The following is a 12801-nucleotide window of genomic DNA, read 5'->3' on the forward strand; positions in this document are numbered from 1 at the left end:
TTAGATCTTTCCAAACACCATGTTCTAATGAGGTTGCGATTTCTTGAACTTCTTATAGTTACAGAAGAAACCCATGAATCAAGACACTTCAGATACTTTGGTGGGTGTATCAGGTAGGTGGGTTATGGCAACATGGAGAGAACTCTGCTCTAGGCCTTGGACACTGACAACATTCTCAGTCCTTTGATTGGTGGTGAACTAGGGTTTTGTTAAGTTAGCCCATTCCAAACAGATTTTTATCTGTTAGTCACACAACGTTAGATATGACATGGAGGTGGGCAAGGAATGGGTACGCAGGCAATTTGTAATTAAGTTCTGGAATTGTAACATTCCACCTTCTCCACATCGCTACAGTTCCAACCAATCAGCCTTCTTTCTCGGAATTCTCATTCAGAGTTTACCCTATTGGTTAGGCATTACATTTTTACGTATGGGGTAGGGGGAGCACGTCTCATTTATTAAATATTATAATGTCCTTCATAGTTTGGAAGGCTTATCATAGCATCTGAGGTTGACTAGGCAGGGTAATTGTCTTTCGGAGAGAGGAATAGCTGGTGAGATACATTAAGTGTTTAAACAAGCTCTAGGTCATATCAAAAGAATTAGTCATTATGATAAGGATCTTACTGAAAAAACAAAACTCCCTCTGTGTGTGACAGAACAATTCTCCTTTACAAACCTTTGGCAGAAAATACACTTTTGGGCATCCTATTTAAGGAAAAGCAACTCAGTGAAGCAGTAGGTGGCGGTGGTTTGCAGTAGTCCTTTAAGATAACACACCTGAAGCAGAATCAGCAACTGATCTTATATGACCTTTGGGAGGTGGGGAACGGTTTCAGAGAGGTCTAGGCTTCCCGAGGCTGTGGGCGGAGCTTCAGGGGTTGTGCGTGAGCTCTCTGATCCCTCTTGAAGTGACTCGGCTCCAGTCGGTTTAACTCGGCTGCTCTCGGCTGGGGGGGGAGGGGAGGGAGCGCGTCTGCGCACGCGCTCTCGCGCCTGCTGCTGGCAACGGCTTTCGGGCGCTGGTTTTCACTTCCTTCTTGTCAGAGCTGTATCCGGGTCGTTCTTCCTATTGTCTCTGACAGTCAGCCTCCGACTGTGGAAACCCTGGGTCTTTTGTTGTTTCTGGTGTAGGCTAATAAAGTGATCTTTTTACTTCTGGTTTTTACCCGGGCAGTTCCCCTCGCAGGGAGGCCGGGTCGGGCCTGGCGCCTCCGGCCGGGGAGCGCGGGGCAAGGGGCGCCGGGCGGGCGCGGGGCGGGGGGAGGGACGGTGACCCGCCCCCGGGGTCGCCCCTGCTCGGTCGGCGCACCGACCCGCTTAAATAGCTGCTCTCGGACTTGACTCCTTGACCCTCTGCGCGTCCCTCCGCAGCCTCTCTCTAGGTCTCCAAACGACCACCTCACGGACTCCTTAGTAAGTGTACCCGAGGCCTCAGCCCCTCTCGCTTCTTCCTTCCCGAAGTCAGGGTTTGCGGCGCAGGGAGGGCTGGGCGGGTCCTACAGGACAGGCCCCTTGCTAGGAGCTGCTCTGTGGTCCTCTAGAGTGAGCCCGGACTTCGGGGATGCCGTGGGCTGTACGTTTCCGGACCTTGTGGTGTCTGAAGGAGGGGTTACCGAGTAGTCAAAGAAGTTAGGCGGGGGTCCTCGAGGATTTTGGCTGGTTTGATTTGGTCTTAGCCGCAGCTCAGGGGCTACCAGGCCTTCTGCCGGCAGCGTCCCCAAACCTAACTGATCCCCAAGCAGTGTGTGGAGAACTCAATTAGAGATTGCCTGCGTGAAGTCATTGCCATCTCCCTTTACCTGTTTGGTGAGATTGTAAAATGACTGTAATATTTTCTCTTAACAGTGGATCGCAGCTCCAAGAGGAGGCAGGTGAAGCCTTTGGCCGCTTCTCTTCTGGAAGCTCTTGATTATGATAGTTCAGATGACAGTGATTTTAAAGTTGGAGATGCTTCAGGTAAACGTTTCCTTTCTCCTTCCCCTTCCCAGCTTTCTGCAGTTCAGTGCATTTTTAACTTTTTATTTTTGAACAAGTTTTGATTAAGATGTTCATTTACAGTAAAAACACAAACCGTTTATTTTGATCATTTGAGTTCTCACATTTCCCTAAGATCCTATCACTAGATCCTTTTATAGCTTCTGCTTCCCATCATATTTACTCAGATGATAAGCTAGTAGGGAAGGGCCCTTTTCAAAGATGCAAAATAATTTTTCCCCATTTTATACACTAAATATATTTATGCTTATGTATTCAAGTGAAGACTTGAGGTGCTCCAGATGTACAAGAGTATATTAAGAATAATAGGGGGCATATCTAGCCTTGAGCAGGGTTATTCCCATTTCACCTCACATGGCACACTTAGAGGAGTTATTCTTTTTGTGTACTAGCTCTCGTACGGAATAAAGTTAGTCTAAGGAAACCTTGTGCTTTAACACAGCAGGTGCAATGCTTGGGTAAAGCATACCTGCTTGCTTATTTTATTTAGTGATGTAAAAAGATGATCAAAGTTGGATATTCACATTGTATAAAAGCAGAAAGAGAACATTATGGTTTTCTTTCATGCATTTCCTTCTGTGTACTTAATATATTAAGTTATCATTAAAGGAATTGGCAAAACATATTGGCTGTTATATCTGAAAAACATCAGGGAACACATGAACAGTAAAAAATCTTTGTTTCTACTCCTTTGATGAACATTTAGATAAGGTGAGAAATAAAAGCTTTCCTAATTTCATATCTCTTATGGGTTCTTTTCTTGATGTGCTGTGGTAACACTCAAGGCCTTGCATATGCTTTGCTGCTGGACTATACTTCCAGCCCCTCTAACCTGGTTTAGTATCCCATCATGTAGTTTTAGATTTTGAAACATCTTGCTCCCTTTCTCTGGCTCTTTCTAAAGGTGTTGAGAAGGGATGAAATTAGTTTGTATCGATCAGGTGGTAATGGCTCATGCCTTTAATCCTAGCTCTTAGGAGGCAGAGGAAGGTGGATCTCTGTGAGTTTGAGGCTACAAAGTGATTTCAGGACAGTCAAAGATAAATGACAAACCCTGTCTCAAAAAACAAAAACCAAATTAGTTTTGCATTGTATTACTCTTAATAGTATATCAGCAAACAATTTGCATTATGATTTGTTACAGAATCTCATTTAACTTTTCTAATAGCTCATTAAGGAGATACTCCTTTACAGTCACAGAGGTAGTGAGTTTAAAGGATTGCTCATGAGAAACCGATAGATCCAGTGGGTCTGACTACAAAATCTTCTCGTTGTTTAGATACTAAAAGTGGATTGATGTAGTCTCAAATCAAAATGACCTGGATGTTGTCATAACTGATGGGTTTACTCCAGCAATCAACACTTGACAAGGCTACCTTGATTAACTTTTTTAACCTTTACTTTGCAGTTCTTTATATCCCCTACTTAGTTGATTCATTGGTGTTTGGTACTTTCAGAGAAGGAAAAGAAAGGAAAGAGAAAGGAGGTAAAATGTCTTTCTTAGGGATGACTAACGGGAATATTCTCTGCTAAAAGATAGTAATGGTGTGTCAATGAGATTCTAACATGACAAAAGTTGTTATTGTTTAGAAGATAGGAATTTATGAAACAAACTCCAAAAAATGTTCAAAATGGTTTTGTTTCAATAAATCTTGATTTGATAGATATTTTATTTCCTCATTTATTGGGGTGGAGTCATTCACAGACATTTTCTTTATGAGGGATGAAGTTATCCAGAGATAAGTTTATAAGCTGCTTTAAAAAAAGAATGTATGCTATCAAACCAAGTCAATATTCCAAACCTTGATGTATGCTAATTATTGTTAAAGGAATATATGTTCCCTAATAAATGTTTCCTAAAAGTACCCCAAAACTTATACTTTCTGTCACCTCTTGTCATATAATCCCCAGTTGTTTACTGCCTGGGCTCCTGGCAAGTTTTTGTGAGCTAAGATTTCAAGTCACAAATTTATTTTTGTAGTTTTTGCATGTTATTGTGAAAAAAAGCTAGAGGAAAATTATTTCATTTAAAATAATAGCTAGTGGCAATTGAGTCTTTCCCATTTTTGACTCAGGTGTGTTGGTGCTCATAGCTGAGATGTTTGTTGACTTATGCTAGATCAGCACTATTTCCTCTCATATTTGATGGAGGACAATAAAATAAATATGCCCTAAGACAGGGCACAGTTAAAATTATACTAATAGCTACCAGGAGAACCATATATGGGAATGTTAGGTGGAACCACCTACAAATGACTGATTTTGTAGGTCTAAACCAGCCCAGTATTGGAAACAACATGGATGTTTTATTTGACTTGTCTAGGATGAGGAATAATTATCTGTTACCTGAATTGAATGTTCTTGAAAATGTGAACATTAATATTATTAACAATGTAAATTAGTGGTGTCCTGCCCTTTCCCACTTTCTTTGCTGCACAAAGTAAAGTGTGTTAACTTTAGATGCTGATGGTTTATTTAGTTAGTGTAATGAGGCCATTTTCCTGGAAGTAATCTAACTAGAAGAGTCAGGTTGAGGCTTTAGTAGGTTTTGTTTTTATTTTTGTTTTTTCTGTAGTGCTTAACCTGTGTAAGTTGATCAAGTTTTATTCATTAGCATTCAATTAACACTTTTCCAAGTGTTATAGTGTATTAACAAGTAAGTGGTTAGATTGCAATTAATAAATGATGGGTAATAAGTGAATACATTGTAATAAATAAAAGTAAATTAAAAAATGATGGTTAATACAGGAGTTGGTTGATTATGTATATAGTTCAAGTCAGGAGAAAGGATTATTTTATGCCAGGTTGATCTAAATTAGTTTCATTGAGGAGTGAAGGGAGGAGATGTGAACTAAGAATATCTAGAGAAAAACAATCTTGCTGAGGGAAACATTAAACCTGTAAGGTATGGAGACATGGAAATGTTCTTTCTGTTTGGGATTAGTACTAAGTAAAAAGAATAGTAAAAGAAGCATGCCTAGAAAACAATGAGGAGATTGAGATCTTATCCTAGATGTGAGTTTCTCAGAACACCTTGGCACTATTGGCATTTTGTGTTGGCAGTTTCTTTGTTGTGGAGGTTTGTCCTGTGTAGTATTGCATTGACCTTCAGAGCATCTTTGTCTGGTACTTGATGCCTGTAGTGTCTTTTCTACTGTTGTACCTGCCAAGTGACTGCCAACATTCCTAGGAATTAGTGCATGTCCTTCAGGGAAAGAGTTGTCCAAACTAGAGAAGCTCCGATTTAGAAAATGCAAGATTGCACAGCTGTAACTAGATTCAGCAAAGAATGAGTTGTGTTGAATGTTGGGCTTCTACCAAGAGAAACAGAATCAATTGAAGGTGACTCTAGAATAACCCAGGATTAACCAGTAGACTAGTGATCTGATATTGACTATGTTTATTTATGGTGCTAATTCTTGCTGCGCTGGGCCTATGAAAAGAATAACCAGGGTTTATGGAATTGGTGGACAAAGATTATATTTCATAGTTGTAAATCTCTAAATTGTACTAATTGTATTGTTTAATAATTGTCATGAAGAAAATTGTTATAATGATACTATGATTACTGATTATTCAATATATATATAATCTGAATATTGTCAAGGGATTTTTGAATTCTGTAACTAAAAAAAATTTCTTTAACAGTTGAAATGACTGTTGCTTTGAGAGATCCTGAGATATTGTCTGTTTTAAAGGTTTGCTGTTTAAAATTCTTGACTAAGTGAAGAATAGGATTTCAATTTTTCAATTTTAACGTTATTTTTAAATGCAGAAAAAGTTCATTGTAGATGTGGGAATAATTAACTCTATCCTTATGTGTAAGATAGATTTATTTGGATTATGTGGTTAATTTCTTCACACTATTCATTTTCCTTCTTTTTCTTTTTTTTTCCTTTCTTTTTATTTATTTATTTTTTTGCCTCTTTCCCTCTCTTCCTTTTTTTCCACATGGAATGGGGTATAGTTGTTCTTTGACATTGTGGTAATGAAATGTTTTTGTTTTGCAGCCTTTAAAAATATAGCCAGCTGTGGACCTCGTTTTCTTGTTGTTGTATTATTCATCTGCGCTTAGGAATAAATAGCTCTGTTCCCCAAATGAATATGTACCAAAGAGAAGGATGGCTAATCAGATGAAAAAGCTGTTTTTCCAGAGATCCTGGTCCTGTTGTTAGATTATGACTCAGATGCTACCTTCTGTGACTAAAACGTTGGCCTATTAGTATTTGAATTTGAAGTAAAATGTCATATTCTTGTAATAATACATTGACTAATTTAAAACAGTTGAATCAAAATTACATTGTGCTCAGATATGATTATAAAACAAAAACAATTCAAAAAACACAAGTTTACCTCTATATTTGAAAATTATTGGTATTAGTATTGAAATAGAAAATAAAATCACAAAATCCATGACATTCGTAAAGTTTACTAGGTATTAAAAGTTGAATTCTCATCAGGAACCTATACTCTGTACTGGTGAGCTTAGTTATGTATCTCTTCTTAAGTTGTGTTAAAATATCTTGTAGATAACTGATATAGAGGAATAGGACCTTTCCTTGTTTGCCTTTTAGCTTTCTTAATTACAGTGTTACTTGTGTCGTAATTTTATTTAATGTCCACAAGCGATCCCTTTCTGCATTTGAAATAGTGAATTCTGCTTATTTCTCAGAAGGCCATTCATTGTTTAACCATTTGTAGAAATTATTGTTGATTTTAGCTAGGACTTATTTTTCTTTGTAGGTTAGGTTTAATTATTGTGAGTGGTTTTAAAATCCAAATTTTCTTAATGACTTATAGAACTCTTGAACTAAAAACAGGTTACCTGCTTGGCAATGATACCATGCTCTTTAAATGCAAAAAGTTAGAGATCTGTAAGAATTTCTCAATTGACAGAAATTTGTTATAAGCAAAACATGTCTGAAACCAACAGTTAATTTGTCATTTTTCATATTCTGTAAATACTTGTACTTTATGCTGTTGAACTATTTATATTTGATTATAGAATAGCACTTTAGTTATTAATGTACTATTAATGTAATATATTATGCATATTCTAAGTTACTTTCATAAAATGTGAACACTTCCAAATTTCAACACATGTACCTGGCTCCAAAGGTCTGAAACCTAAGGAATTGTTGGCTTAGATGATAGTGCTTTTTTGCCCTGTGTAAGATTGTTTAGAATAAGGGTGGTTTTTATTTTTATTTTTTCCTTCAAAACACTACTGAAAAATTGGATAGTTTTGAGATTGGTAGTAATTTCATTGAGTCATTTAAAATCTCTTGTTTTCATTTCTTATATGGGCTAACACACATGATATTTTTTTATTATTATTAGCCATGAATATGGGGTTTCTGAGGTGATTTAGATATACTAATTAACTTTTGTACCTTCAAATCCCAGTTAATTTTAGAGGTCAAGGAAAGTTGAATTCATAGAAATTAAAATTGTGTAGAAGCAGTAATGCTTTATACTATTTTAGCATTTCTATTTTCTTGGTTATAGATGCAGACAACTTAATTTCCTATAGATTTTACATTTGGGATAAAAATACTTTTCTCCCTCTTTATCCACTTCCATTTATCCTCCTTTCTAAATATTTTAAGTGCAGACAAGGTTAGAATAAAGAATAGTGCTGGATTGAGATGGACTCTGCTGACCTAGGCAGGAATGAAAGCAGATTGTTGATTATAGGCTTATATTAGCTACTCAATTGGTTAATGCCTATTTGTTCAGTAGTGGATAGCTGATCATTTTAGGATGTATTCATTTCTTCATTGGCATCTTCTATTCTACGGCATTTAGTAGTTAGAATGTAACAAAAGTTTATGTGACATATTATTGATATTAAACAGTCTTCCTATTAAACAGGAAGACTGAAATTTTCTTTCTTCATTTTTTTTTGTGTGCCATTGATATTGTCCATTTTCATCTTTGTATTTGATCTAACATTATCTGCTACAAGTTTGCCATCATATATCTATGCTTGTTGCAATAAATAAAAAATTTAATAAATTAGTTTCAGTGGGCTAAATTTTTCTTGCTTGAGATATGATTTATTACTCTCAGTATGCACATTTTATGAAAGAAGGATGTAAAGGAAGAATAATTTAATCAAATTATATTATGATTAAGTTATAATCAAGTGCCCATTAAAGCATTTTTAGAAAAATTAATTATCTCTAGGACTTTATACTGTTATCAGCTATTTGATATGGAACAGTGGTACTATTTTTAAAGTATATTTATTCTAACTTACATTTCATATGTCATCTTCATTAGTTCATACTGGACTAATCATATATCAACTTTGTTGACTTATTATTTAATGAGGTTGGGAATGTCTACCATCCTTTGCCTTAGATTTGTTTATATTGTTTTGCAAGTTATCCACAAGTTTTGGTGGTTTCATTTGTGTCAGTGTTGTGTGTGTGTGTGTATGTATATACATATGTGTGGTTTTTTTTTCTCATATTTTCAACAGATTCTGAAGGGAGTGGTAATGGAAGTGAAGACCCTTCAAAGGACAGTGGAGAAGGCTCCTGTAGTGATTCTGAGGAAAACATTTTAGAAGAACTGAGTGAAGATATTAAAGTAAAAGAAGAACAGCTTAAAAACCCTACAGAGGAGGAAATAGTGTCATCAGACAAACAGTTAATTAAAATGGAAAAGAAGGAAGAAGAAAATGGTGAAAGACCTAGGAAGAAAAAGGAGAAAGACAAGGAAAGAGAGAAGGACAAAGAAAAAGCAACAGTATCTGATAGTGCAGCAGCTTCTGCTGCTGCCACCACACCAGCCACAAGTCCTCCTGCTGTTACCTCCCCTTCTGTCCCCACCACCACCACCACGGAGGAACAAGTCAGTGAGCCTAAGAAATGGAACCTTCGTCGAAACCGGCCCCTTTTGGACTTTGTATCCATGGAAGAGTTGAATGATATGGATGACTATGACAGTGAGGACGACAATGATTGGAGACCTACTATAGTAAAGAGAAAGGGGAGATCGGCATCTCAGAAGGAGGGCAGTGATGGAGACAATGAGGACGATGAAGACGAGGGAAGTGGGAGTGATGATGATGAGAATGATGAGGGCCATGATGAAGAGCATAGCAGCCCTGCTAGTGAAGCAGGTTGCAAGAAGAAGAAGAGTAAAGCTCTTAGCAGAAACAGTGCTGACGATGAGGAACTGACCAATGATAGCCTGAGCCTATCCCAAAGCAAGAGTAATGAGGTAGATCAACCCAGTTTTTATGGTATCTGTCTGTCTGGGGAAAAGGGAATATTCTGAATCAGTGCTCATTATAGTAAGTGGCTTCCTTGGATTTTTATTTAGGTATAGGAGTGAATGAACACCCTGAACGTGACATTTATTTGGTCAACAAACTTTTAATTATCCACTATTTGTCAACATTTTCCAGGAGTCCGTAGTCTCCATCTTTTAAGGAGAAATATGTAGAGAAACTTTTTTATATCCGTAGACTTGGGAAATGACAGTTTTCTATTTCCATGACTATCCTCTCCTGTTCATAGATACTAACTGGCACTGAGTGGATTATGAAAGTAGAGGCTACCTTTCTTTCAACATTATTTGGCTATAGCCACAGAAAAATATAACATTTTTTGAATGCTTTAGAAGAGGGCAACATATAGCTAATTTTTTTTTTAGACTTTCAGAGAGTTGTTTTAAAGGTTAAGTCATTTATCAGCTGTAGCAGTCATTAGCATAGTCACCAATCTTTGCTTTATGTATGTGACAGTAAAATGTTACTTTACTTTTTTTTTTCATATGTTTAATGAACAAATTTTTCTGCAAAGAAGTAAAAATAAAAGCAAATGTTTTCCCCGTAGAACAAACATTTCTATCCTGAAGCAACAGTAATGACTCAGTCCTGCCATTGAAGTTCTGCTGCAAGTTAGGGTTACCCATTGGTCCAGAGGTGCAACGTTCAAGACTTCAGTTAAACATATCTGTGTCTTTGTCTGTGTGCCTATGTGTTTTCCTTCCAAAAGGAAGATTGAGTTGGTGTCTTACATGTAGATGTATCTGTTACATCACATGCAGAACTGTATTAATTCTGTCATTTCTGTTAATGTGTTTATGTCAACAGAATTTACTTCACCATTTTTTGTTTTTCATATCATTGAAGTAGCTTAAACTGGTAGATTTTCTTTATGCTTTATTTACTCCTTCATATTTTTCTGCTTACAGATTTACAGAGTAGTAATTGTCTTTTAATTAGGCATATTATAAACTTTGTATGCTTTTTTTCCTCTTAAATAATATATAGCAAACTGTCAGGGATTCCATGTTAGCAGAAATGAAATAACAGCTTATACTTTCATTATAAACACTAATTAATTTCTAGGTTGCCCTCATGCCTATGAAGAATGTTGTCTTTTTCAGTGCTTTCTTAATTTTCATCTTTAGGTAAAGAAAAACTCATTTGAGGAGACAGTGTGGTGCTATTTAAGGTTGTAGTGTAAGCTGTTCTGTATTCCTAATGCTGTGTTGCCATGTTTATGGATATTTGCTAATACCTAGATTGGGCGGTTTTTTTTGGCTTATTTTTATAGCATTTAGCACTTACTCTATACCTATTGTGACTGAGCTTACTTTTGGCAGCATCTCCCATGTTTCATGTTTAGCTTAATGTTCACACAAGTAACAATGACAGAGGACCTGTGGAGAAGATTCAAGTTACTAAGTTACTATACACACTTGCATATGTATAGATGTGTATTTGTTATACACATATAACCTCTACTTGATAACAGTGCTTAATAGTCAAAGTTTTATAACATACTTCAAGATCACATATATAGGTTAACTTTTCTTTTTTTTTCCCCCCCTTCTGGTGAAAAAAAAAATTCTGGTAGGTAATGGGACCTATATATAAATTTCCCAAAGATATTTCTGGCATGAGATCCGAAAGTACCCTATAAAATAACAAAAAAAGGTAATTTCTCTGAGAATGTCCTGCTTAAGTGCTTAAGTACGGTTTTTGAATTCACAACTATTTTAATTCCTTAAGAACTATTCATGATTTTAATTATATTTAAATTATTTTAAACTAAAGTAGAGGTTAAATTTTAATTAACAAATTAATTAGTTTAGATTATTACTTATAAGTTTAAATTTTCTATTTTTATTATCTTGTATTTATAAGAAAGATGTTTAAAGTTTATTTTTGTTGCCTTATGGCTAATGTTTCTATCAGTCTTTCTAGTTATCTATTTTGGGTACTAATAATTACTAAAAATCCATTATAGTTAACAACTATGTTTTTGAAGTTTTATTTTTCTCTATTTTCCCTTTAAGTGTTAAGATTCCACTTCATTTTAGAGACAACAGAAAGTATGGCTTTAGAAATATACACATGATGGGGCTGGAGAAATGGCTCAGTGGTTAAGAGCACTGGCTCTTCTTCCAGAGGACCCGGGTTCAGTTCCCAGCAACCAGATGGGGATCACAACTGTTTGTAACTCCAGTTCCAATGGATACGATACCCTCACACAGATAAATGTACAAGCAAAACACCAATGCATATAAAAAAGTAAAAAGTTATTTAAAAATTCACAAGAATATCATATTTAGTTATTGGCTGGCAACATTTTATTGATTGAAATGTCAGTTATATTTGCAGAAACTTGATGTGGATTGTCCATGAGTAAATGATGCTCTCAGAACCTAACAGTTTGGAAGTTTTTAAGGGAATTTGTTTTTGATCAGGGTCCTTTTGTACCTGTCATTGTTTGATGGCTTCCATATGCCTAAAGCACATAGAGAAATGCTTCAAATCATTTTGGCATTGGCATCTCTTTATTTTCTTAAAAACTATTGAAGATTTTGTTGTATTATTTAGGTAGACTATATTGGCATTTACAATTTCAAATTAATCTTAGAAGTTGTAAAAAATGAAAACACAAAAGATACAGAAGAGGTAGGTTGTCAGGTTGGTAACACTGCCTTCTTTATGTAGCTTCTTGAATGCTTCACCACTCACTAAAGAACAAAAGAAAGCAGATAGCACAAGAGCTTCCTGGAGCACACCTTTGCTGCTTTAGTTGGATGGAGCACTTAATGAGTTACATTTTCTGCGTATTGGTGCCTGCCTTTGTCCGTGAGCTTTTGCATTTGCAGTTTTGAATTTAGTCTGCATGATGCCCCTTCGGTATGACTGTGTTCTTTTCAGTCCTTTGTTTTGAAACTTCTGAGTGTCACTGATACCATTTTGCCCACCCATTGATCTCTGACTTAAGTTTTTTGAAGGCAGGTAGTGTAATATTTTCAGAAAACTGTTGTTATTTTCAAGACTGAACCTAGAGTTGTAGATGAAAGTTTACGAATGGCAGAAGTTCTGTGGCAGTGGCAGTCTTAGAAGTGGCAGTCTCGTTTTTTCAGAGGGAAAAAGCTTCCTTATTGAGAATCAAATGTACAACAGTTTGGATTTTAGATTACTATTTTAATAAGAACAACCATATATTTTTAGCTTAGTAAAAGAATTTTTGTCATACAAGGCTCTTTTATGTTTAATGACAAGTGTCACCTGATGTTTACAAGTAATATGTAAAAGATTTTGGCAAAATTTATAAATACTTTCAATAGGAAATATTAACACTTTCTCTTAAAACACCTCTCGGTGTTTTCATAGAGCAAGTATGTTTAAGTAATTCAAGCACACTTAGGATCAAATAAATACAAAACAGTATATTATCAGTTCTTCTTAACATCCTTCTGAAAATGTATATCTGTTTGGGATATCTGACTTACTAATTAGTTTTCTCTGCACATTCTGAAGAA

General features: G+C 36.0%; 1 protein-coding gene across 2 annotated transcripts in view; it reads left to right on the plus strand.

Moving 5' to 3' along the window:
• The first annotated feature begins 1054 nt into the window (after positions 1-1054).
• Phf14 (PHD finger protein 14) overlaps positions 1055-12801 on the plus strand; it is a 147134-nt gene continuing 135387 nt past the window's right edge. For both annotated transcript variants that reach the window (XM_055612742.1, XM_055612743.1), the window contains exons 1-3: positions 1055-1416; positions 1849-1959; positions 8486-9231. In XM_055612742.1, coding sequence (XP_055468717.1) covers position 1416; positions 1849-1959; positions 8486-9231 — 858 coding nt within the window. In that variant the 5' untranslated portion in view covers positions 1055-1415. The remainder of the gene's footprint in view (positions 1417-1848; positions 1960-8485; positions 9232-12801) is intronic.

The sequence above is a fragment of the Psammomys obesus genome, unplaced genomic scaffold, assembly GCF_907164565.1.
Source record: "Psammomys obesus unplaced genomic scaffold, mPsaObe1.curated_primary_1811, whole genome shotgun sequence".
Lineage (NCBI taxonomy): Eukaryota > Metazoa > Chordata > Mammalia > Rodentia > Muridae > Psammomys > Psammomys obesus.